The sequence below is a fragment of the Arvicola amphibius genome, chromosome 12 (genome assembly GCF_903992535.2).
Source record: "Arvicola amphibius chromosome 12, mArvAmp1.2, whole genome shotgun sequence".
Taxonomy (NCBI): domain Eukaryota; kingdom Metazoa; phylum Chordata; class Mammalia; order Rodentia; family Cricetidae; genus Arvicola; species Arvicola amphibius.
Window position 1 is genome coordinate 144,261,916 of NC_052058.2, and position 26,082 is coordinate 144,287,997.

Sequence of the window (26,082 nt, forward strand, 5' to 3'; positions counted from 1 at the left end):
AATTAAGGATTCTCTTTCATTAAAGAAAATGAAAAGAAAAGGCAATAACAGAGTATGACGGGGACGGGAGAGATGCCAGGTCTTTGCCAAATAAGGGCCATAAAAGGACAAGAATGAGGGAGAAGAATATTGTGACGTGTAGGAGAGGGTGGGGGAGGGGCTTTCCCTGTGACTTCCCTATCCAAAATAAAGGATCAGGAGTTTTTGCATAGAAAGAGAAAACTCAGGCCAACCACATGCACATGACTGGGGGGGGGGGGGGAGAGTGAACGCAGAAATCATTTTCTCCCCAGTCTTTTAGCGCCAACTGGCAAATTTCTAGTTACAGAAATATGTTGAGGTAGTTTCCTAATAGGCAGGCTTCCCAGGTGAGTTTCTCGTGGGCACAGGGCGCATGATGTGTTGTTGATTGATCCCATGTCTGCAGCGCCGTCAGTGAGGCTGTAGGCAGCTGCTTTAAATGACAGGTTTTCTGCCTCGTAAGAGCCAGTGTTGCAGAGCTGCTGAAACCCTCAGACACATTTACCTGCAGAAGCAAACCCTCTGAAGGCGAGGCTTCAGGGCTGCGCAATTCCTTTGCCTCAGCACTTCCGGCTCCAGCTTCCCCCCTCAACCACCCTGTCTATTTTGAAGGATACAGGTGGGTAAAGAAGCCAGGAAAGCACTGAGGGGCAGGAGGAGTCAGGCCATAGAAGCACCGAGATTTCATTATTTTATACAATTCTCAGGGATTCTGTACAGTTTACAAATACGATGAATATTCAAGACTTTTGGGAAGACTAGAGGCACTGCCTGTTGCAAGGAGTGAAAGCAGATTTTTATACAAACTTTCCAAGGGACTTTGTGTGTTAGTAGAGAACTAGGAGCAGGCGACTTTACAGTAAAGTAATGGCAATTTGGAGTCACACAGATACAAAGGCAAAATTAATTGAAACAATTGGGTTCTCCCTTACAATTAAAAAGGTAAAAAGCAAATTACCAGTCTATTCCCATTTTCATTACAGGATCAAAATTCACTTATTAAAATTAAATATGCATGGGCTTTTATTTGCTATTTATGTAAAGTAACCCCAATTACACGAAGGGATATTGATTATTTTAGATATATTATATGTATTATTTATTTTCATTATATATGTATTTATAATATATTATGTATAAATATATAGTATTCATTATTATATCAATTTATATTACATATTATATATGCTGTATAAAATAAATTCTCAAATTTTTTTATTAGAGTAAAATTATAATACAAATATATTTCATTTTCTGTGCTTTTAATCAAAATTGTATCTTCTATAGCAATAAGAAGCTTTTGTGAAATAAAATATAGTGTTACCCTTGAAAAGAGGGGTCACTTAGTAGTTTTATTTAATAAGCAATTGTTTGAGTGGGTAACCAAATGTGCTTAATAGAGAAATATCAAGTGTTATATGCTACAAACTCCCACATTATTAATATTACAAGAGTATGTATAACTTAAGAGTATTATTTTTCATTGTTAAGGATACTTTTGTTTGGAAACACAACATACTTTCTCTAATTTAATCAAATTGAAAACTTTTTTCTAGTTATCCATGAGGCTTAAAACTGCCATTTCTCTGTATGATACTCAGTGACCAATTTCACTGATGATTTATTTTGGGGGGGGGATTCCTTTTTAGCTCATTGTGAGTGGCAATGCCTCTGCACTTTATTAACAAAGCAAATCTAAACTCTCCAAGATGGAAACAATAAAAGTTCAAAAATCAATGAAAGATGCCTTTATTACTTAAAATCTTAAAAAGACAATCCAAGAACCCTTTTTGTTTAAATAATTATATTAATTCTTTAAAAACTGCATACATTGTATTTTGAACATTTTTATCCCCAACACTGCAATGCATTTATCTCAGTGAATGTACCAAATAATTTTGATCCATTTTTTGTTTTTTTTTGTTTGCTTGCTTGTTTTAAGCTGTTGCTGAAGTTCAGCCAAAGTCTTTACTGCTTTCTACAATTCTCTGCGTTTTCTTTTCCCCCACTAGCTGTTGTAGGTAGAAGCAGGATTAATCTGTACTAGCCACAACGAGGATACAAGATCAACCTCTCTACCTTTTATGGGCAAGGCATGGAATTACCCTGTCGGCCTGTTACAGGCAGCACCCAGAATATTCTCACACGGAGCAAACTCTTTCATCTGAGGAAGCAGAAATTAGTCTTTGTGGTTTGTGAATCATCATCTCTACTGAAACTTCTCTACTCCCTCATAACACAAAACTACAGGATTACTAGCAGTGGAAACAAATATTGTTTTCTAATAAAGTTTCATTTACACAAAAGCAGGCTTTGACTCCTGGATTCTATTTGTCAGTCTTGACGCACAGAAATGCTATTATTGGGGCTGTGGTGAATTATGCCAGCAGAAGTATTTTTAATTGCCAGATTTCTTGAAGGTAATAGTAACAGATCCATAAAGGCATTGGAGACATTAATCTAAGAAATTTTTAAAAATATGTATTTTTTTAATCTCACTATACTCTATGAAGCCAGGTCAAAATACCCAATGATCTGCTTGTCAATAAAAAAGGATAAAGAAACATGATTATAAAATTGTTGTGCTGTAAGAAACTCAACCACTCAGAACTTCCTTATAAGAAATCTGGTTAATGAACATTAAGGATGTGTATATATAGCTGTCACCAGGGTGCCAGGCTTTCCTCCTTGTGCAAGGTTACTGACCCTCTCTGGATAATCAGGATATTCAACCCATAGGACCCGTGGGGAACCAGAAAACACACATTCCAGCTTCAGATCTTAGCAAATCAAATTGACAGGAATACTGGAACAATTCATAGATTTACCTTGTGGGACAAAAGGCAGAGAGGTTGCCGATTTCTGCACTCCTAGAGAGAAGTTGCTGTATTCACCACCGTGTCATGGAGATTCCATGGCTATATGCCCTACTCTGTTCTCCACCTTCACCCAGAGATGTCATCAGCTTTTCTCCACCTCTCGAGATCTATGGAACAAAGGAGCTCCTCTCTTCTGGAGACACCTGCCTGCATTTGTGCTGACTTCCTAAGCGTGTGCCATGGGATACATGTGGAAGTCGGAAGGCAAATTCAGCAGTTGGTCCTCCTCTTCTACCTTGTTTCAGACAGGCTCTCTTTGTTCTCTTTCCGACTGGATCCCGAGCTCCCTGTATTCTCCCATCTCCCATTCCACCTCCCTAGAGCAGGGCTGGGATTCCAGCTGTTCACACTACGCTTCCAGCTTTTACGTGGATTATTGGGATTTGAACTCTCCGTGCTTACGTGCAGAGCTATCTGGTCCACTGCTCTGTCACTCGAGCCTTCTCTGTCCTATCTTCAGGCACTCATTTTACAAATCTCTGCTCATGTCACCCTGTCCCCGGAACTCTGTCTACTTTTAGCCAAAAACCCGAGGTCATCTGCATGCTTCTGGAATCCACAACCTTCTTACCAATGGAAGAGGCACTGTTGGCTACTTGCAGAGGCCCAAAACTTAGTGCTGAAGGGCAGGAGATTCACCTCCATTATTTCATAATGAACCCTCACTTCTTTGAAGCCTGCCCAGCACACAAGAGGGTTCTGTACTGGTGGATACAAAGAATGCTCAATTACCAACGGGGTAAGGACAACTACACCCCCAGTCACAAATGACCAAAACCTGTCCCTTTGTTTAACCACTTCACGGTCATTGTTCTTCCCCTGTCTAGAAAACACCTGCAGTAAATGGATGTCCTGAGTTTGAGGTTAAGATCCCCACAGTTCTACCCACCTGAAGAAAACAGAGACTAGATTACTCTTATTATTTTTCTGACATTTATTAGAGCTTCCCTCTTTCACCGCAGGCTGTTAAAGTGCTGAATTAGCATTGTTTCTGACCTCCCGTCCCTGTCTTTCTGCATTAATCCCACAACATTTTCATGTTTTAATTCAACACATAATTTTACCATATCAGTCAGCCAATCCGGCCCAACTCTGACTCGCCGTGGTAGCTTTTAACCTCTCCTTCATTACCATAATTCCATGTTTTATATTACAGACTGGTCGGCTTTTAGCTTAAATGCAAGGGGCAGGGAAAGAGTGCTACGGTTCGAGAAGCTGTAAATCTCCGCAGCTGAGGAAGTGGTGAACAGGAAGGGAACGGGAATGTGTCAAGCCCGGTTGTAAAAGCAGATCAACGACACAGGCTGCAATTTGTCCAGAGAAATATTCCAGCCCGGATTGTTCACTGCTTCAAAGCCACTAATAAACTGGTAGGATGTCAGAGCCACTTTAAGACACCATCTGGGACCGAGGAATGACCGTGAGGCAGATCAAACCAGAAGCGTGCATTCTTGGCGTCAGCCTTTGCAAACAGGGTTTAGAATACTCTATGAAACAGAATCTCTACCTTCACCTTGAAATGGAATGTATCCATTAAGAAAGTGATTTCTCTGAAACAGCACAAAAATGGAATAATTGATATTCATCTTTTCTTTATACTTTTTCATTTCATTAACAACAGAGGCTGGAGGATGGCTGAGTGGGTAAAGGGAATGCCCGTTCAAGCAGGAGGACTCCAGATCCTCGGCACATGCATAAAAGCTGGGCATGGAGTTCACAACTAACTGTGCTGGGGGCCCAGGGTAGGAGCATTCCTGGGGCTTCTTACTTGCTTGTATTGCTTGTATTGCTGGTTGTATTGTAGTGTATTGTATTGAAATGCATGCACACATAGCTGGGACTGGCTTCTCTTGGGTTTATGCCCTCCTTTCCTAGACAGTTCACTCTCTGTGCTGCAGAGCTGACCATTTCTTTTTATAGTTACATTGCCAATAAAAATACGGTGAGTTAGGCAGCGTGATTTCAAGGGAGATTGGCTCTGGCTGAAAGCGTGGTCATCTTTGGGACTCCATCCATCCCATCTTCACAGCTCCCTGAATGTCAGGTAGAACCTGTGGGTGGATAATGCTATGGCAGAGGGGAAACTGGACTCTAGAAAGCCCCAGAACATAGATGCAGAGAAGAGGCAATCTCAAGATCACCATTGTGTATGTGACCCCAGCTCCTATAAGCAAAGAACTTATATAAATACACATATTTACATAAAGTCTATATTTTGAAAGACATACTGAATTTTACTGCTTTTATTTAATTTATTTAATTTATTTAATTTACTTTAACTAAATAATTTCATTTTTAAATTTTACAGAGATCTATAGTTGCCATGCAGAAAATTTCCAACATAACTAACAGAAATGTAATGCCCACTGTAGACTATGTCAATGGATATGCCACAGTTTCTGACCTCAATGTTGGCTATGGACTCCATTAAATAGCAAAACAGTCAGACATACAGTGGGTTCTTTACTAAAATCACATACTAACCCCCCAAGTGTGGTGTTTCTTTCCCATATCAAACTATCTACAATGAGAATCTTCACTAAGGAGAACTTCCTTTGAGGGGTTTGAAGGTATTAACATGACGCTACTCTCCAAAATAAAGTGGAAGAGGCGTCTCAGGAGACAGCGAACATTTGTTTACACTGCTAGAGAATCTTCAGCTTTTGAATAGTTGAAGTAATAATAGCTAAGTCTCAGAGTAAACTATGCAAAGGAAAATAAATTGTGGGGGAGGAGACAAAAATGTTGAAAACATAGGCTCACGGGGATGGTTCAGTAGGTAAAGGCACTTTTAAAGGTACTTGTACAAGCCTTATGATCTGAGTTTGAACCTGTGAGCCCATGGTGAAAGAAGAGATTCAAGCCCTGGAAGTTGTCCTCTGACCTCCACGTGAGCGTCTTGACATAAGCAAAAGGTACTGCTAAGTAATTTTTTTAAGTTGAAGTTAAAAACAGAAAGTCATAAGAAAGGTCTACAAGCAACTTGCCAGAAATCACTGCACGCTAGCACAATGGTTTGTGGTTTTGTTTATGAAACGGGGTTTTGCTGTGTAGCCTGGGCTGGCCTCAAACTTATGATCCTCCCTGCTTAGCCTCCTGAGTGTTAGGATTACAAATTCCAGGGCACCTTGTCCTGTCATTATGTCTCCATTAAATCTGAGATGGAGTCTTCTACATGAGTAAAGTCTTCGGTACACCTATATTCACTGCAATGCAATGCTGTCCAGAGCCAGGGCTCCCAAGAGATACTTTTGTTATCTTTTGAATTGCAAGAGGGGAAAAAGGAAAAGGATGCCCCCAAAAGAAACAAAAACCCTTCCAACCATAAAGAGGAAGGACAGACTGATGAGAAGACAGGTAGACATCTCAGTTACAAACAGGAAATGTCTAAAATAATAAATGAATACTTGAATGGCAAAACACAGGCCATACAGGACATCTTTGGTTATTTTTTTGTCTCTGTGAAGCCCCATAACACTCGTTTGGAAGAGCATTTCCTATTATGTGACAGAAACGTGACAATGCAGTGACATGGGACATACAAGGCATTATTATTTGCACCCACTAAAATAACCCTGGGCCATTCATCACCGGAGGCCTGAGTACCCTCTGCACAGATAACATTTCGGGACACAGAGTTCTCCGAGTTTCCTGACTTAGCCACACTCCCAACTTTCTGATCCTTCTACCCTTGATACTGGCCAGGTTGTGACATGTCAGAGCACCGAGGATGTCGGAGGTAGGAAATGTCTAAGGATTTCAGTTCCCATGCATGGGCAGGGGAGAAAGAAGCAAGGCCAGACTAGTAACTGGACATGAAGTGACTGACAAACACCAGCCCACACAATGACTCAGCAGGCTATGCGATGCACCCAGTTGGTCCAGCGGACTTAGGAAAGCCACCGGTGCTGCCTACCAGATGGGCAGCAGAGAAGATGGTGCAAGGCAAATCCAACTCTGCTCAGAAGGTACAGGGTGAACGGCAGAGATGAAACTGCCATAGCTTCTGGTTGGCTGTTCCCTTATCGGGTACCTGGCCATGTATAATGGAATGCAGACATCGTGTGCAGAGAGGCACATGCCTGTCTCTGTAGAATTGTGGGAAGTAATTGGTGTCAGGTGGATGACAGCCAGGCAGTCGGCTACCAGTATCTCGTTATATGCCAGGGAACACCACATAACAGGACAGCTGTATTGAGAAACAAGAGGGGGAATTCAGTGGGTGCTTAATTCCTCTTGCAACTGCCCCAGGAATGGTGAGATACAGACAGCAAGAAGGGTTAACACGGCATTGCTGGGTCCCACGTCCTATACCAAGAACGGCCTGCCGAAAGACAATTCTCTGAAGGAGTGCTTAGCTGGCCTCATGCCAAGTCTCCCTCAGAACTTCTTACTGTTCTTTCTGCAAACCCTCGCTGTAAAACGAATGGGTTATAGCAGATAAATTAAGTTAATCTTTCGTTTTGAGTACTAAAGCCTTGTCCTTGGCTGGAATCCCAAATACCAAGGTGTACTGGCTACATCGGAGAGGTGAAGGCACCCTCTCCTCCCTCAGCGGTGGCTCAGATCATAGCCTGGAGCTGACTGGAAGCTAACAGTGAACATAGCTGCTGGTATCCCTTTACGCACGTGCGTTCATCATTGAAAGTATGTATACAAGTTATGCTTCTCGGGGGAGGGAGGCATAAAGGGATTTGATATAAATAACTGGATCCTTAAAGCCCCCAATCCTGGCCCTGGAATTCATTGTTCTCAAGCCCAAGGCACTGGATGACTTGCTCTCCTTCACTGGCAGGGCTCGGCTGCCTGAGATCAGAGGTAAGGTGAACTTCTTCAAGGGTTTCCTTTGTGTCCACGACAGTCCAGGCATGGTGTTTGAGATTTTATTGTATTCCTCACTACTATCCTATGAAGAAACTATAATTCTCATGTCATTGTGTCACCCACAGGCGACCACATCAATTGAGTTGTTTGCTTTAGACCACCTCCCTCCCAAGTAATCAAATAAACAAGAGGACAGCTTCTGTTGCTTCCGATTCCATGATTGTTTGTCACCGAACCCACCAAAGACATTGAAACATTTCAATCCTGGGGAACAACTCACCTTCTTCATCTACTCAATCACATGATATATTGTAAAATTGAAATGAAATCCTGTTAAGTGTTTACAGATATGTCCCAATGGTCTGAGACAGCACATAACTTATGCTGGAGACTTCTAGACTCACGGATTGCAGTGGGCACTTTGAACACACAGTGTCCACACGCAAGGATGCAATGGTTGCTTTAAAGAATATACCCATAGTCCATAGCAATGCCATGAAGTCATCCTGAAACCTAACAACAACTTACATAGCTTTGTACATTATGTTAGATATCATTTGAAATCCAGAGACAGAACATGTAAGATGAGCAAAGTGTCTGTAGTACCTAAATACAAATATGACCACATGCCCCATGCACTCTGCCCTTTGAGTATGTTATCATCATCATAAGTCCCTGGAACGACCTCCCCGTTGACAAGGAGGAACAACTCTCTTTTCTTGTTTTGAAAGCCTGATTTAAATACTGCGTTGCATTTACCAGCTAGAAAGCTGACACCCCTCCCACATTAAGTGGCTGCCCAGTTTACTACTTATTCCTTGAGGTAGGAGATGGGGGCCCACTCCCAACAAAAACAGGCAAGACATTCTTTCAGAGCTAGCCGTTGTAGAGTTAGGAGCCACCCCCTGCCCCCGCTCCCCATAATAGCAGAGTGACTCACGTGCCCAGTCGCTCCTCGTGCTTTTTCCTGTCCTTTCCCCACACTTCAATGTCCAAAATGCCCATCCTGTCAGAGAAGTAGTGAAAGTCAAACTGTTCCTGCCATTGCGGGTTTGCACTCTTACACAGTGTCTAGAAAACATGCAGTTACAGGGTTTACTTTCTCAGCAGGTCGGTCATGGCTACAGCAGCTACACATTCACGTCATGTCTATGGGGTAAGAAGTCACCATGAGGGGGGGGGGGATCTCTTAACAAGATACCCGTAACATCTGGGATAAAAAGGGACCCTTGTGGACTCGGGATTTAGCAACACATGACTCTTCTTTTAACGGACTCCCAAATGTAGCAATTTCTCCAGCACATTAAAAAGAGCACCATAAGAGACTGTAAAAGCCCCACGAACATACAGTGACTATATACAAAGAGCCTGCGGGGGCTCATTCCTATAGAAGGTAGCATTTTAAACTGTTGGGTCAAATGCCAACAATGTTTGTGCTGGTGCGTATATCGGACCCAGCCTAAACATCAGAAAAACCAACACTTTGTGAGCTTGATTAACATCTTTTGAACATATTAAATAAGAACTCTATTATATCTGGCAGCACAGAGCTGTCTACTTCTAAGTCCAAAGATACTGAATTGCTATGCTTTGGCGAAGGGAAAACTAGACAATTCCACTTTACCATGTTTGAAAATTGACCAGTTATAGAAAATCAAACACATGCTCCTGCGTTCTCTAAGTGTCAACAAATTGCCTATGGGGTGGCTTTGCTGACTTTGCTGACAGGATCTTCATTTTTCTTCCTTTTATAGAGATTTGGTTTGTAATCAAGCATTTTGAGCACTGGTGTCTGAGTCGGGGCTCTAAACCCACAGATCAACCCTTAAGTCAGCACCAACTACCCCCACACAAGAAAAAGAAGGGCAGCTCATACCTCAGCTGTGATCATGTCATATAAACATATGTGGGCTGGGTTTTATACCTTGTTTTGTCATATTAGATCATAGAATTTAGATCCAAAGAAGAAAAACATGTCTTAGAAATGAAAATCTAATTCAGTGTTTCCCACAGTCACCTCCTACTGAATAGCTACTCATCATAGAGATAAATAAGCTTTCCAGAAACCCGTAGCCTGACCGTGAGTGGCTAAAGATTTCTCAGTGGAGGGAAGGGACCTTTCCGTCCTATTGGAAATGATCTGCTAGAAATGATTCTCTGTATATTTCAGGTCTTACTCTCGCTTTTCCATTCATTGTGCACACTTGTTCGCTGTGTGCCTTCCCTTCCCCTTTATGCTGGAAGGAAGGGTGTCTGATGATGTTGGATGTTTTGGCACTGAAATTCAGGCAGCACCCAACTTTTTGCCTTCCTGTGTCCTTTTCCAGGTTGTCTGTGTCTGTCTGACTGCTTCCTAGATGCCAGGAACCCCAGTGCACCTATCCTTGGATGCTTTTTCAAAACCTAGAATTGTTTTTTGTTTTGTTTTGCTTTTTTTTTTAAAGTGGCCTTTGACAAGTGGCATAACTTTCAACTGCCCTAGTCCCTTTAATTCATAAAACATGAAAAATATTTCTATCTGGTAGTCATAAAAGAGTTATGTAAAGATGGAGACTAATTAATTTCTATGGTTTAAAAAGCATTGTTTTTTAATTCAATTCATGCCAAATTACTAAGATTCAGAACTATATGCCATTTGGATTGGCAGAATCAGACAACTCATTTTTAAAGCACTGTTATTTTTTAGTACTACTTTATGTGATTTATTTTCTAGGGGGGAAAAAACAGAAACAACAAATATCTAGTTTTGGTGCTAAGACTAACAAGGTAACAAACATACAATTTTGCAACTATTTTTACTTATCTCCAACGTTTTAATGTTATCAAGTAGTTTGTTGCTTTATTTTAGAATAACGAAGACAACTCAACTACCCTTTACCTACAGACTTTGAAGCCCACATTGAGTATTCTCAAGCTCATGCATCCAGAACTATGATTTAATAAGCTTTCTTTACCTCTGAAGTACATGAAGATAAATTATTTACCTCTGAAATACTCTGTAAATAAATGAGACTAGGCGATACCTATATCAGTTTAATTAATCTATACAATTGTTTTGTTTTCGGGGATGCTGCCTAACATGGCTGGGGAGAGGCTAAAAATAAGTTGGCTCCACTCTTGAGAAGTATCAAGTGGGAAAACTTTTATCTTTATCGCTCGGAAAGATAATATCCTCCTTGTCTCGTTAACAGAACTTACCTTGCTTTTGTATCTCTGGTCTCCCAGTTTTAACTGGACAAACATCTCTGTCATATTCCCTCCTGAAACATTCTTTCCTTCCAACAGTGTTATACTTATAATTCCATTCCAGAGTTGGTTTTTCCTCAGGGACTCTGAGAGCCGGAGGTTGCGGATCAAAGAGGACTAAAAATAAATAAATAAACAAAACAGCTTGTAAACAGACTGATTGCTCTTGAAAGTGAGTCTGGCAGTCATGGGAATCGCAGCCCTCCCTGTTTTACCCTGAAGTTACTCCTGCCTTGGAGAAAAACCTGGATATACCTTGGTTTTGCAAATCCATGCTCCTAGTTCTGTGACTTGCTTCTAATTAAGCAAAAGATAGGTGCAAACAACATGTGGATTTAGCCCTTCATCAGTATGTCTCTCTAAAATATTTCAGGAAAAAAACATTTATTTTTATAAAACCAAAATGCCATAATTATACTCAACCAAATGAACCACCATCCCGTTAGCATTGTTTAGCCCCTGTGAGGCTTTCATTGCACTGACCTCTCAGTAGGTCTCTTCCTACTTAGCTGCTTGAGCTGAGAGTCCCACCTGATTGATATGCTCCACGTAGATGGCAGAGCTCATTTCCAAACTCTGCTTGATTAGTGAATTGAAACAAGTATATACTTTTTCTTTAGAGGAAGAACCACTAGACAGAAGAATGTCAATGGAATCGAGCATCAAAACAAAGGAATGCACGGCTAACTCTGTGTAGGCATTCCCGTCATCTGCTTACTATGTCTTTGTCGTCATTTAGACACCAATTTGCTCAAACACCAGGCAGTCACAATTTGTACTAACAAGTAGTAAATTAGGTCTATAATAATAATAATAATAATAATAATAATAATAATAATAATATATCAGCTTACTCGATCCAACTATGTCACCCCACCATTCTCAAGACATGTATCCATGCCACTCTGGATTTTACTGAACATTGTATCATAACGGAAACAAAATTATTTTTAAGGAAAGATGTACTTCCAACTTCAACCATGATTATCATAAGGATTTTCTACACACACACACACAGACACACACAGACACACACACAACACACCACACAGACAAGCACACATATACACACATGACAGAAAAAGAGAGAGAGAAAGAAAGAAACTGATTTATAGATACTAATGCAGACTAGAACATGCAATTTGGAAAACAATTAAATAGGAGAGAAACTATTTTTCTAGTAAACAAAGATTATTTTTAACCCCCAATTGTCACTTGGTCTTCTTTACAATATATTCAATTTAAAAACATACAAAATAGTTTAAACTAAGGGACGTTGTTTTAAAAAAAAAATCACACCACAAAAGTAGCACGTATCACAGACGTACATCTGTGTGTGTCCACATCCACAGATGTACACACAAACACAGAATATGCAGCTACACATCTTACAGCTGATTGAGTTCACAGAATGAAATGTCTGCCGTTAAAGGCAAAAATGAGATTTTGATTCATAAGTCCAGCTGCGATTACTTCTTTTGCTGTCTTTTCTTTCTTAAAAGTTTGACTTCTACCCAACAATCTAAAGCATGACCTGTCCCATGGCCATGCTTCAAAGTTCCGACAGATATATTCCTCCCTCCACAGTGCAACTATTTCAAAATCCCTTTTATAAAACAGGGAGTAATGTCCGCAGAGGATCAAAGGGCATCCTACAGTCTGGCAATTGCCTAAGAAAAATGGCGGCATGTCCATGAAATATGCCCTAAAATAATTTTGCGGTGCAGCATGTCCTAATTTCAAATTGGATGTTTATCTTGGAAAGGCCTCTATCTAACTTGTCCATAAAGCAGCCCCACTTAGCTCTATGAGCTCTGTGAAAATGGAATCCAAAGCTGGTTATTAAGGGGGCTGGAGATGGGTTCCATATGGCAGAACAGCATGGGAGGGCAAGGCTGGGGCCTGCACCAGGCGTGCTTTGGCTGAAGCTCCTGATCTATCCATGGACACTCGTTGCATTACACCATAACATCTGGATTATGGCTTGTAATGTCCCTGGGAAATATCCTCTTTCCATCAAAGCCTTTATCTATCTCAGTTGGACTTTGAACATTTTCGTATTTAACACAGTCGTGTTTGATCTGATAGACTTGCTCGTCCACTGGCCAAGTTTTCTTTTCTTTTTTTTCTTTTTTCCTCACCCCTCCCTTCTAAATGCAGGGTGGGAGAAGAGAATTATTTATTGCAGCGTTCACAGATAAGAAAGTTAGACTTTTATTCTACTTATTTGACCTCAGAAAACATTTCACTTGCATGTCCCACACTCTGCGTACTTGCGCGTGACCTAAAGACATTCTTCAGACTTTCCTTCCCAAAGAGAAGAGACAGGACATGACAGAAGCAGGCATCCTGTATGTACTCCACAGCACAGCCAGGTTAGCAGAACCTATTTTGTTCTTCAAACATTCCCTCCCCCCCCCCCCAATAAATCGGTTCATCTGCACTTACTCGGTTAGCTGAATAGCTCAGGTTTTCATGTCTCTGTCCCTGCCTTTAAGGGGGAATTTGTCATCTTAATGCAGCCTGGAATCCGATAGGAAAGGAGGAAATGACCCATCAAAGGGGAAGCCCACCCCACCTGAGCTGAAACAAACACCAGCTGATAGAGTGAAGTTTCTGGGTCCTGACCCTAATTCCTCCACAGACAGGAGGGATAAAATATAGTGCATCAGGGTTGTGCTATTTCCCTCCTTCCTCCCCAAGGATCAGAACCTTTTAGTATTTCTATGTGATCCATTCATCTCTCCATGTCTGGCCCCACTCCCTGTGATCCACGTTCATTCTTCTTAGCAAGAAAAAAGGGATGCCCATTGAAAGTGCAGACATCAATTATTAGTAGAAAAATAAAAAACAAGGTGTGATACTCAGCTTATTAAGCATGCTTGTTTCCATGCAAATGGAGCAACCCCCAAAGATTTCTTTACTTCTTAAGTCATGATAAGCCCACACCCAGAGTTCTGTGGTAAGCAAAGGAACTTCTGCTCACTTCAAGTCGATGCCAAGATTCGCTCTAGAACCTCAAAAAGTTCTCATCCAGGAATGGATTCTCAAAGTGAATGTGTCTATTCGGGGTTTATAGAGTGGATTGCAGTTTGGTGGCATTAATTGATGAGGGGAACACAAGGTCAAGGTAGAACATGGAGTTAAGAGCGAAGAGGATCGTCTTTGGCCATCAGCAGCAAGCCAATATTCAACTGTTTCCCGCAAGTTCCAGAGTGGAACGTGCTCTGGGACATCAGAGAAATAGACGAAAGGAAAGGGAAGGAAAAGGAAGAAAAAAATGAGGAGCTGGGGAGATGGGTCAGTGGTTAGAAGTACTTGTTTCACAAGCATAGGGGCGCAAGTTCAGATCCTCAGCACGGCGCCCACATTATAAAAAAAAAAAAAAAAAAAAAAAAAAACGGGCAGGGTCATGGGTATCCAAAATGATGGCAGTAAATGGTGGAGACAGGAAAACGGCTAGGGCTAAACCGCCAGCTGATTTAGGGCAAAGGATTAGTTTTAGGCTCAGTGAGACAATGTCTCAAGGGAATAAGGCAAAGAACGATAAAGCACGACAGTCAAAAGGTTTCCACAGACCTCCACACAGGCACACACGCCCAACTCACACACACACACACACACACACACACACACACACACACACACTCAGATGCCACACACATAAATACCACATGTACACAATAAACAAATAAACAAACAAATAAATAGATAAATATAATAGAGTAATAAGAAAAAGCAGAGGCAAGTATGGTTTTTTTTTTTAGTTTTTACTATTTTTTTAAATCTTTTCAGTCATGGCGATGTAAGAATCTTGTGTCGCTGGCGATCCTATTCTTGACCTATTCTTTACATTCCTAAGGTCTCTCTGACAACACAGGGAGCCAACAAGAGCAAACGCTTGAGAAGAAACAATCAGCCACCTCTGTAAGGAAAACGACTAGCAAAGCAGGCCCCAGCCCTGGTAACTGTTGCTTTGCAGAGGCAAGGGAAAGCACTCGGTCTGTAAAAGGCCTCGCTGAAATATTCAAGTGTTCTCAACATGTAGAACTACTGCTTCCTGTCAGCAGCTTTACAGCGCAATGGGACTAGATCCATGCATGCAGGGGACCAGCTCCCCGAACAGGTCCTCGTCTGCAGCTCCTTACATCGTCTGAAGAGGGTCCTGGGTCCTCATATAAAGACACAAAGGAAACAGTCTGCATTTCCCACACATGTGTACGCATGGAGGTTGAGATCTGTATTTGTAGATGCAAATATTAACACTGAGTGTATAACGTTATAGAAGAGATGTATTCATTTCGTGTTCTTAGTTATAAGAAAATATCATTGCTCATGTTTTCTACTGGAAACTAAAAGCTAAATTAAGAAAAGATTTAATGAACAGGCAAGGTCTCTAAGTGCTCAACGACTCTAAATTTGGGACAAGGAATATACATTTCCTATTATGACCAGGGGGAAAAAAAAAGATGAAGATCACATGATCCATGAAGTTATTCCTTTGCCCTGGCCTCCAGGGAACTCAAACATTGTGCAGCGCTAGTTATAATCTAGTATTTAATTTTTATGTCAACTGCCTTAGACTGCCAGTCTGTTCTGTTTCCCTCCTTCTTGCCTTCATTTAAAATATAGCGAATGCTCCCGAATTCTGGACCTAAAATAAAGGATGTGTTGCTGGCCTCACTCTTAGATGTCTGAAAGCGCAGGGCTGGTGCTGGATGCCAAGCATCTCGTTTCACCCCTGACATCTCCTTGCAGCATCTCAAGCCCAGCCCTGCTCCTATCTTCCAAGAGATAGCAGGTAGAGCCACTCGCCATGTCACGTACCCTTCCTGACATCTCTGCTTTGAACTTCCATTGTCTCCAGAAGCCTACCACATTTTTTAGCTCATGTCAATGGCTCTCAGACTGGAGCGCGCTTTGTGGCTACCTGGAGGGCTAGTTAAGACAGCCGGGACTAGTTAGCAGAGATGTTGATTCAAGAAGTTAAAACAAATGGGAACAGAGAAGTTGCATTTAAAGTGGGCATGGCAGTGCAAACCCATAATCTTAGTCCTTGTGGCGCCGTGGGGGGAGACTGATGTAGGAGGAGCAGTATAATTTTAAGGCTAATTTCATCTGTATAATGGGTTTTAGATTGGTCACAGCTACATCATGAAAACTTGTCTCAAAAACTTACAAAGAATGCTTTAAAAAAATAGACTTTTAAAATAATTGTAACAAATCCCAGCTGTGACTGGTTCATGGGTTACACTGAGGAGCCATATGGTATAATCTCTGGCTCCTATAGGTACTCCTCATCTTCTTCTTTTCCTCTTCCTCTTCTACTCCTCCTCATCCTTATCCTCATCCTCTTCTTCTTTTCTTTTTAAACATAATTCTTTGTTGATTCTTCGGAAATTTCACATCATACACCCCAATCCTGCTCACCTCCCAGTCCACCCATATCTGCTTCTCAAACCTGCAGTATGCCCCCCGATTAATTAAAAGCAAAACAACAAAAAAGAAGAAAAATCCACTTCACTCCTCCATCTTTCCAACACTTCTTCATTCATCCTAGTGGCATTGGGAACTGTGGGGCGTCACACAGTACACCCGTTTGTCCAGTTAGCCCCACCCACAAAATGTTCATTGCAATGAGTTGTTGGTCTGGCTTAAGGCCTCTGGTTTCTGCTACGCCAAAAATACTGGGCGGGGCCCTCATCAAGGCTCCTCTCGGATATTCTGTTGCTGCCCTGAGTCGTGGAGATTCTGAAGCTATTGTTCTGCACGTCCCATCCCTTATGCACTTCAGCATGTTCAAGACGGGGTAGCTGTTAGCATGGGCCAACCCAAAGCCCAGGATGTAGGTCTGGGTGGTAGTTGAGTTGGTTGGTGCCAGCCATGGAACCACCCCCTCAGGTAAGCAACAGAGTCAGCTCCCCTAGGTTCATGCCATCAGGGCCAACTCTTCCACGCCTGGGCTACAAGGAGGCACAGACAGATGGGTCTGAGTCAATGTCCATGGCTGTTGATACCACTGAAGGTCATGGTGGTGCCAGGGGTCTGGGCCGCCATCTGGGGCCATGTAGGTGTCCAAGGGCTGCTCTAATGCAGAGGCCTTGCCGACCTGAGTGGGCTGTCCTGCCACCTGGGACAATGGTGATATCTGAGCCCATGCTGCTCCATGGGACCATGTGTGAGTTCATGGTCCTAGCACAGTCAGGATCTGTGACATCTGTGACCTGTGGTATCATCAACACCCACATGGATGCCCAGGATCTAGACCACATCCTATGGCAATGCTGGTGTCTGGGGGCCATGCTGTCACTAGGACCAGAGTGTTATCTGGGCCAGGGCTGCTGCCCAGGGCCATGACTGAGTCCATGGCCCTATAGCAGCCAAGGTCTGTGTTGACAGCTATGGTTACTGATATCATAGAAGGCAATGCTGATGCCAGGAGTGTGGGCCACCACCTGTGGACATGTTGGTGTCTGAGAGCTTTGCTAAGATGGAGGCCATGTCAATCCTAGTGGCCTGTACAGCCACACGTAGCTGGGTCCAAGCTTCTGCCATAGAACATGTCTGGGTCCATGGCCCAACAACAACCAGGATCTAGGCTACCGTAGCTCACATTGCCATGGGGAGGGAGGTGGTTGTAGGAACCACGCATGTTGAAATCCAAGGGCTGCACTGAGCCAGCGCTGTCCTTCACTGGCCCTGGAACAGTTGACCCTGTATCTCACTAGTCACTATAGCAGGAGAGCCAGCACCCCCACCCCAAGGGAGAGTTGGCTCCAGCACTCAGGAGAACACTTCTTCTTCCAACAGGGATTCCCTCAGACTACTCCTAGGCTCACACACCAATAGGCATGGGAATTCACAAAGAGAAGCGTGTACAGGGAGACGTGTTCATCCAGAGAACGGATAGCAAGACATTCACTTGGGTAGAAATGGTAGTAAGCTCCTTCTTCACACTAGCTGCAAACTGACAAAGCAATCATCAAACTCATTCCTCTTCCTGGGTGAGGTTTAGCCACAGAACAGCTCATTAATGACAGACAGACAGACAGACAGACAGACAGGCAGGCAGGCAGGCAGACAGGCAGACAGGCAGACAGGCAGACAGGCAGACAGGCAGACAGGTAGACAGGCAGACAGGAAGCCCTTTCAAATTCTTTCACTCTCCTCCCTCAGTCCAAGTTCTTCTACATCAAACGAGCTTGGTGCCAATTTCCCTCTCCGGGCCAAGCCCGCTGGAGGACAGACGATTAGGGGATCTAGAAAGTGTGGCCTGCAGAGGTCAGCCTCCACAGTGACAGACAGAAACTGCCAGGACAGAGTATAAAGCCAAACAGGCCCAAGTTGGCACTACTAGTCACATGATTTCATAACAGACAATAAAAATGCTGCACTAGTGTAGGGCCTCGCTTATCTTAGAGAGCCAACATATTAATGCAGGAATCAGAAGGTCACTATACCCCTGGGAGGGGGTATAGTCATGCCAATAAAAATACATGCAGGGCACAGAAAATCCAAAGCTAAAGGAACGTGTATTCAGACAGCTTTACAAACCAAATGAAGAAAGCCCCCTAACTCTGTGTGTGTATGTGTGTGTGTGTGTGTGTGTGTGTGTGTGCGTGAGTGTTGTGTTCACAAGAATGTGCATGCTTGAGAGGGAGGGAGGGAGGAAGAGAGGGAGGGAGGGAGGGAGGGAGGGAGGGAGGGAGGGGGGAGGGAGGGACGGAGGGAGGGAAGGAGAATAATAGAGCTACAAGGTGTCTAGGTACTGTCACAGATATGTTACCTCCACTTCTGCCCATTTTTCCATCCCTCCTTGCGTTAAACTGTTTGGCGGTTGTAACTGCTATGAGTGTTTATGTGTAGAGCTGCAGCAGGCATCACAACACACCAAAGTGAGGCTGGGAGCAGCCCTGGCCACACTGGGTACCACACAGCAACAGTGGGAGAAACGTAGATGCTAATCCATGGTCTATTACATCAAACCTCAAATGCTCCGTCAGATGCTCATTTGAAAAGATTTTCTGGGAGGAAACTAAGCCTATCTTAAATGTCATCCTTATCTATCCATCACACTGAAATCTAGGGCAAAATTTCAGAGACATATTTTTAAAATGAGCCACAAAGATACCCTTATTCAGGGACATTTCTGGTAACACAAAAGTGAAGTTACAGAGAAAAAGAAGCAAGTCTTTAAATGAAGTTATATGAGTCAGGTTGAGACAAAAATCCCTGTTGTGCCATAGGTAGCCCAGAAACACTGTTTTCTATATGCATAGCTGAGTATTCTTTCTATCAGGCATTTCCTAACATTAAGTCTAATATGAAAGTCGTTAAAAAGAAGTTTATACAGGGTGGAGAAATGGCTCAGTAGTTAAGTGCATTGGCTGTTCTTCCAGAGCAGTAGGCCTCAACCTTCCTAATGCTGGGACCCTCTAATGTACTTCCTCACATTGCAACCATAAATCTATGTCACTGCTGCTTCATAACTGTAATTTTACTGCTGTTATGAATTACAGTGTAAGTATCTTATATACTGGAGATCTGATATGTGGCCCCTGTGAAAGGATCATGTGGCCCCCAAAGTGGTTGCAACCTGACCCACAGGTGAGGAACCACTCTTCTAGAGGCTGCAAGGTCAATACCCAGCACCTGCGTGGCAGCTCACAACCATCTGTACCTCAATTTCAGGGGGCCCAGCTTCCTCCCCTGGCCTCCTGCAGAACCAGACACGCATGGGATGTACAGATAGAAATGCAGCAAACATTCACACAGACTAAATAGCAAAATGCCATTTTAAATGAAAGAAATTTGTGGTTTAAAGGCATCAAAAGATAGATAGATGATCAGAGACTTGTATCCATGTTTATACAGAATTAATATCAGTGGGTGTATAATTCCCCAGCGACTCTATATCACGAGCCAGATAACAAGCTGTCTCACTTCTGCCTTATACTGCATACTTTCAGATGCAAGGGAAGCAGCATCCCCATTAGGTGCTCACCAATGTATAATCTCCATGCCAGGTCTCACGTATCTATAGGGTTCATCAAGCTTTACTTGTCTGGAATTTTACTAAACATATGCAGTGGCTTTGGGCATTTACGACATTCCTGAGCCCGGCACACACTGAAGTCAAAATTCCAGAAAGAGAAAAATAAAAGTGACGGCTCAGACTCAACACATAACTCTATAGTATATATATATATATAAATACTGCCCTCCGGATCCTCTGTCCCCTTCATAATTTTGATATCTTTATCCAAGCCTTCGGCGGTTTTCCTACCCCTCTTCGTTCCTTTGGCCATTGTTCCATAACCTCTCCTGTCCTCCCTAGACTCCGATATTCCCCAGGCTCACAATTTCTGCTTCTCGCCTTTATGTTCCCCCACAAACTGCTCGTGCTCTTCCACAGACTGAAGCTCCCTAACTAAAGATGGTTATTGATGTACAGTCCCGGTGTTTTAGTGCAGCAGCCGAATCAATAAAGGAGAAAATACTGCATTGTCAGGCTCCACCAAGGCATTCTGGGAAACTTTACGGCTTTGGGTGGTTACAGCAACTCTTAATACGGAGAGAGAGAGAGAGAGAGCTGGACGCCCTTCTGTGGTGAGAAATGATGTTCTCCTACCCTCTAGTGACTATAAAGGAATAAGGCAAAGGTGGAGAATGCCTGAGATTGCAGCCCACTGGTCTGTATCTTGCCTTCTCCCTCATCTGTTTCTGAACACAGACCAGAGTGCAAGAAACCCAGGGAGATGGGAGGATGACCCGTGACCTTCCATGATTCTGTTTACATGCTCAAAATGCAGATACACTTTAGTTAGTTCGGATACAGTATAGTCAGCGTGTGGCATCAGAACATTGGCTCCTGTGGATTTCTAAATGCAAGATAGTCTTAGTCTCTCTCTCTCTCTCTCTCTCTCTCTCTCTCTCTCCCTCTCTCTCTCTCTCTCTCTCTCTCTTCTTCCCTACCTCCCTCTCTCCTCTCTCTTCTCTTTTTCACAGAAATATTAAGAATTCTTGTTAGTAATACAGACTCCATATTGTTTAGGAAAGTAGTCAACTGAGGTATTGTACAGTAAAATTTTAGAAAGTGTATGTGTGTGTGCGCGTGCGTGCACACACACACTCATGCATATACACGTGATTGCCTACACAACCTCTTTCTACAACAAGCATGGATCAGGCCCCAAATTCAGAAATCAAATTAGACTAAGAGCCTGAAGTACCATATCATTTAACCAGAATGTTCTCTCTTGATAAAGCAGTAAGAACTGATAACTTGGGTTAAAAAATACTTTGGAGGGGGTTACTTCTAGAATGATCCTCACGTTTAGTTACCTAATTTATAATTTTCTAATTTACTAACTTAATAAATGATTAAATTCCAAATGTTTTCATTAGTATTCCCACTTGTATAAACTGTGAAATATCATACTATTGCTTAGATATATTAATGTTGCAAAACCCACTAGTACCTTGTGAAGATATGTTTAAAATATTACCACTATCCACTGAGAAATACTTTTGTCCCAGGAGATATGGGGGAGAGAGAGAATGGTTGCCACATACTCTTCTGTTCTTCACGCTGCCCCTGAAGGACTCAACGCTAGCTTCTCATGGCAAATAACCCCCTGGAGGGACAGTGTCTAACCATGCCACAATCTAAGTGTTCCAAGCTTAATGAAGTGTAAAATCCTAACATGACTGGTACATATAAAATGTCATTACCCAAACAAGTGCGACGTCCAACATCTGGCCATGCCCTCACTTAATGAAACTCTAAAGAAAGGCCCTTTCATTTTATTTATTAAAATAAGAGGTACAGAATGCTTACACAAATCATGTCTGAATGATACTAATTTTACACATGTAGGCATATATATGTGTATATATATATATATATATGAATGCATTTGTGGAAATATATAGTTTTATTCACATGATATACAGATTAAAAAAACAAACAAGGAAATTTACCTTGCTGGCACTTAACCGCTTCCGATTTGACCAGCGCTTCATTGTAGAGGGAAGATATTAAAATGAAACAGAAAAACAGTGGGTTATTTATAATACAATTAAACTCTTTTACATTACATATGTTGCATATTATACTCAGGTTATTAACTCCCAAATCTGGAAGTTACCCTCCCGTGAAAAGCTCATGTAAACAAGAAAACAAAGAGAGGCAAATCATGCTCTGGCGGATGCACACTTCCTTTTCTCGGAGGCTTCAGAGCGTATCAGCACTGGCAGACAATATCATCCTATCTCGATAGCATTTTTGAATTAAATTAAATAGTATCATTTCATCTCCAAAAAGGAGGGTCAGGTTTTTCGTACTTGCACTTACAATGTTTAGGTGCCGTTGCAAAAATGTTTATAAAATTTTAACTCTGTTTGGGTCATTATAGCTTTTGTCAACAGAAAACAAAATTCTGTTTATTTTCATAGGTTAAAATTGGAAAGCCCAAATAATAGAAAACAATGCGGAACTTATGCCATTTGGAAATTTGCTACTTTGAAAGCTAATTAAAAAGATACTAAACACTTTAGGATCACCCTTGCCTAAGTAAATTCATTTAGTTGATCCAGCAAATGTGTGAAGCAACAAAGTTTTATTTTTTTAAGTATTTATTTATTATGTATACAATATTTTGTCTGTGTGTATGCCTGAAGGCCAGAAGAGGGCACCAGACCTCATTACCTCCTGTGGTTGCTGGGAATTGAACTCAGGACCTTTGGAAGAGCAGGCAATGCTCTTAACCACTGAGCCATCTCTCCAGCCAGCCCAGCAACAAAGTTTTGAAGGCCAACACTTTTCATCCTATTCCTTTCTGACCCTTCTATTGCCATGCAAAGGCTGCTCAGTTTCATCTAGGGTTGAAATTTTCTTTCATCAAAATCCATCTTTTCTCTCAAGTTGGTACCCAGTACCACAATGCTCTGCTCTGGCTGGCTCACCAGCTAACTGCTTGATAAAACATGCTTACGTTCAGGATACTGTAATTAAATTACAAAATATAATCAAGCAGACCACATTTACTATCATGCTCAAGGAACAGAAAAATGCAGGTAAGTGACATGTCTACTTTGCAAATATGTCTCCTCCATCGGTAAAAAACCTGAACAACAATCGTCAAGAGGAGTCCATTCGCATTCCGCTAGCTAGCCATTAGGACAGGACAGAAAGAACTTAAAAGTCCTCATTAATACTTGTCCTGGGGAAATGGTGCGGGCATCATTATGCAACTGATGCTGTTGCAGGTGCTACAGGCGTTTGCACAATAAAAATACCAAGTATTCTCACTTAATCAAATCACAGAAACTAATGACAGCCTGATAGAGACATGAAGCTATTGAGTCATATTTATGTATAAAGACTCGATTTTTCTTGTAGCCATCACAAAATATAAAACCAGATTAGGATACTAGCATGCTATCAGCTTTATTTTCCATAAACTGAATATTTCTACCATGCCTGGCACCGGAGTTCGTCATGTTAATCTCCATGATGCTATAGAAACGGGTACCCTCGTTCTTATCTCCTTAGGGAGCTTAACTAACCCTGTGGATTTGCCTGAGTCATGGGGGATCTAGAAGTCAAACACAGACAGCTTGAGAATAAGGCTGCAGTTTTATTCATGATCCTCTTCCTCTTTAAAAAGAAAAAGTACCATTAACTGGGACTTTCAATCAGGGCGATGTACCCCACTCAGACGTACAACACAGAGGAGGGCTGAAGATTTTTTTTTTTTTTTTGGTCACTTTGGTTCTACAGCAACAAAATATGCCTCACTGATGGCAAGAAAAATGGGTGTAAAGCTGAGAATCCAAAGTAGAACTCCTCCACAGTTTACACATAAGCGTCTATGCATTACCAAGCATTCTAATAACATAGATCTGCTGCCCTCTAGGTTCAGGCACTTGTTAATTCCCCTTAAAAACCCAACATGAATATGCTTCTTAATATCCACTTAAGCTTAATAAAAAGGACATCTTTTCTTCTTCTTCTTCTTCTAACTAGTATTCTCAAAAGGACCACGATAGTCCTGTAAGTGGAAGGTTATCTAAAATGGCTATCCATGGCTCAGAACAAGCCACTCATCCCTTCCTGACCCTTCGGTTATGCTTAGATCGAGAATGTAAAGAGAAAAAGGGAAATTACAAAGCAAAGTAAATGAGATAGACAGGTTTCCCTGTGACGTTGCCTTCGTATTATGTAAAATGAACTCCACACTCGGCTTCTGCTTGGCAATGCCTTAGGAGCACTCACCACTAAGCAGAGCTGCTGACGACCTCCACAGAGGAGGTGGTGAGTGGTGCCCAAGCCCTAAGAGGGGCCAGGCTAAGTTAGATGAAGACGTGGTTATCTCGGTACTGTGAAAAGTCACGCTTTGAGATTTATCACAAGGGCAATGCCAAGCTGCTTCTTGCAGTATGTGCCCTGCATTTTGAGCTAAATTGAAATCAAATGGCCAGTCCTTTAACATTCCTAACGTGATGGTATTGAGGTACGGCTGAGGTGCAGTAAGGCTGCTGAGCATAGTCCAGTGTGCTGTGTAACAGTTCAAAGGGTACAGCCACTCTCATGGGCGACATCAACTTTACAAAAGCTCCCAAGGAAAGTTTTAGAACACGTGGGCTGTCCAGTGTTCTGTCGTGGGCACCTGGTTCAAATACCTACTTACATTGCCTGGTACTTTAGCCTAGCACACACCACAAGTCGCCCACCACCTACTGTCCACTTGAGCAGAGAATCCAGGGGCACAGGTTCTGAAGAACAATGAGAAGCTAACAATGAGGGTAAAGAAAAGCCCTGGACTGAGGGTGACAGAGAAGACAATGCTTGTCCTCATCACTGTTACCGTTTCCTTGAGGTCCCAAGTGTGAACAGTGCTACCTTAAGAGTAAGGAGAGTTTCATCCTGTTATTTTTACGTAAATCAACTTAAGGACTTCACATGTTAAAAAGCAAATGTTTACCTTGATACTCTTTTTTTTTTTTTTTTTTTTTTTTGGTTTTTCGAGACAGGGTTTCCCTGTAGTTTCTAGAGCCTGTCCTGGAACTAGCTCTTGTAGACCAGGCTGGCCTCGAACTCAGAGATCCGCCTGCCTCTGCCTCCCGAGTGCTGGGATTAAAGGCGTGCGCCACCACCGCCCGGCCTTGATACTCTTGACAACTGAAAGCTTCATACTGCACTTTTCCTCTTCCTTGTACTAGCTAGCTTCTAGAAAATTAGCTATGGTCTTCATTATTAAATTAATTACAACAGAAAAATTAAGCAGCAGCTAAAATGAAGACTATTTACGTCAACTTAGAAAGAATTATTAAAAGCCTAATTTCTCAACAGGCTTCAGATTTTCATATTGGATTCCATGCGGGTTCAAATGTACCATGTCTCTTCTTCCTCCAGTAACTTCTTTAGTTGGCTTTCAAAATATCTTTCAGTAAACTGTAATCAAATGCATTGTGTTCATATTTTAATTATTGGAATTATGATGTGCAATCCATGAATATGAAAATGAGATTATGATTTCCATCAGCGTGTTTACTTGCTAGGGCAGACTTTCTATCTTATCGCAACCAACTCGAACGCTTCACTGACGGTGCAGCCATCGCCACGATATAGTGTGTTAATGAGAAATTTCCATGTGATAGAATACGGAACGTTCGGATTTGCATTTTTCGCAAAAGCACACCCAGTGGAAAAGTTAGCAGCTAAAAGCCACGGCCAGTAAAGAAGGCGAAGGACTCGACATATTGCAAGAGGACACTTCATCTCTTCATAATTCATGACGCAATCATTAAATCCTGGGACCTGCTTGCGTAGCTGAATATATGAATGTCACCCAGAATCTAAAACTTACTAAACGGAGTTCTGATACTTAAGGAAACTATATTTCAAATGGTTTCTCCAGGCAAAATACATACAGTATAATAACAATCCTGGCCATATCTTAGCCAATTAAGTTCTTATTCCCTGGGCTGTCTGGTCAGTGGTCCATGAGAAAGAATGTAGATAACAACATACTGATACTTGATGCGATTGCTTTACTTTTCCCCTTGATGCACAGTGGGCAGGCATCCTGTCTGCTGGTCAGCTATC

General features: G+C 42.1%; 1 protein-coding gene across 1 annotated transcript in view; it reads right to left on the minus strand.

Annotated features, from left to right (window-relative positions):
- Positions 1 to 26,082, minus strand: part of Mctp2 (multiple C2 and transmembrane domain containing 2) — a 158,401-nt gene that overhangs the window by 97,118 nt on the left and 35,201 nt on the right. The window contains exons 7-9 of the mRNA XM_038313422.1: positions 21,954 to 21,989; positions 10,923 to 11,087; positions 8,665 to 8,795 (exon numbers count right to left, since the gene is read on the minus strand). Coding sequence (XP_038169350.1) covers positions 8,665 to 8,795; positions 10,923 to 11,087; positions 21,954 to 21,989 — 332 coding nt within the window. The remainder of the gene's footprint in view (positions 1 to 8,664; positions 8,796 to 10,922; positions 11,088 to 21,953; positions 21,990 to 26,082) is intronic.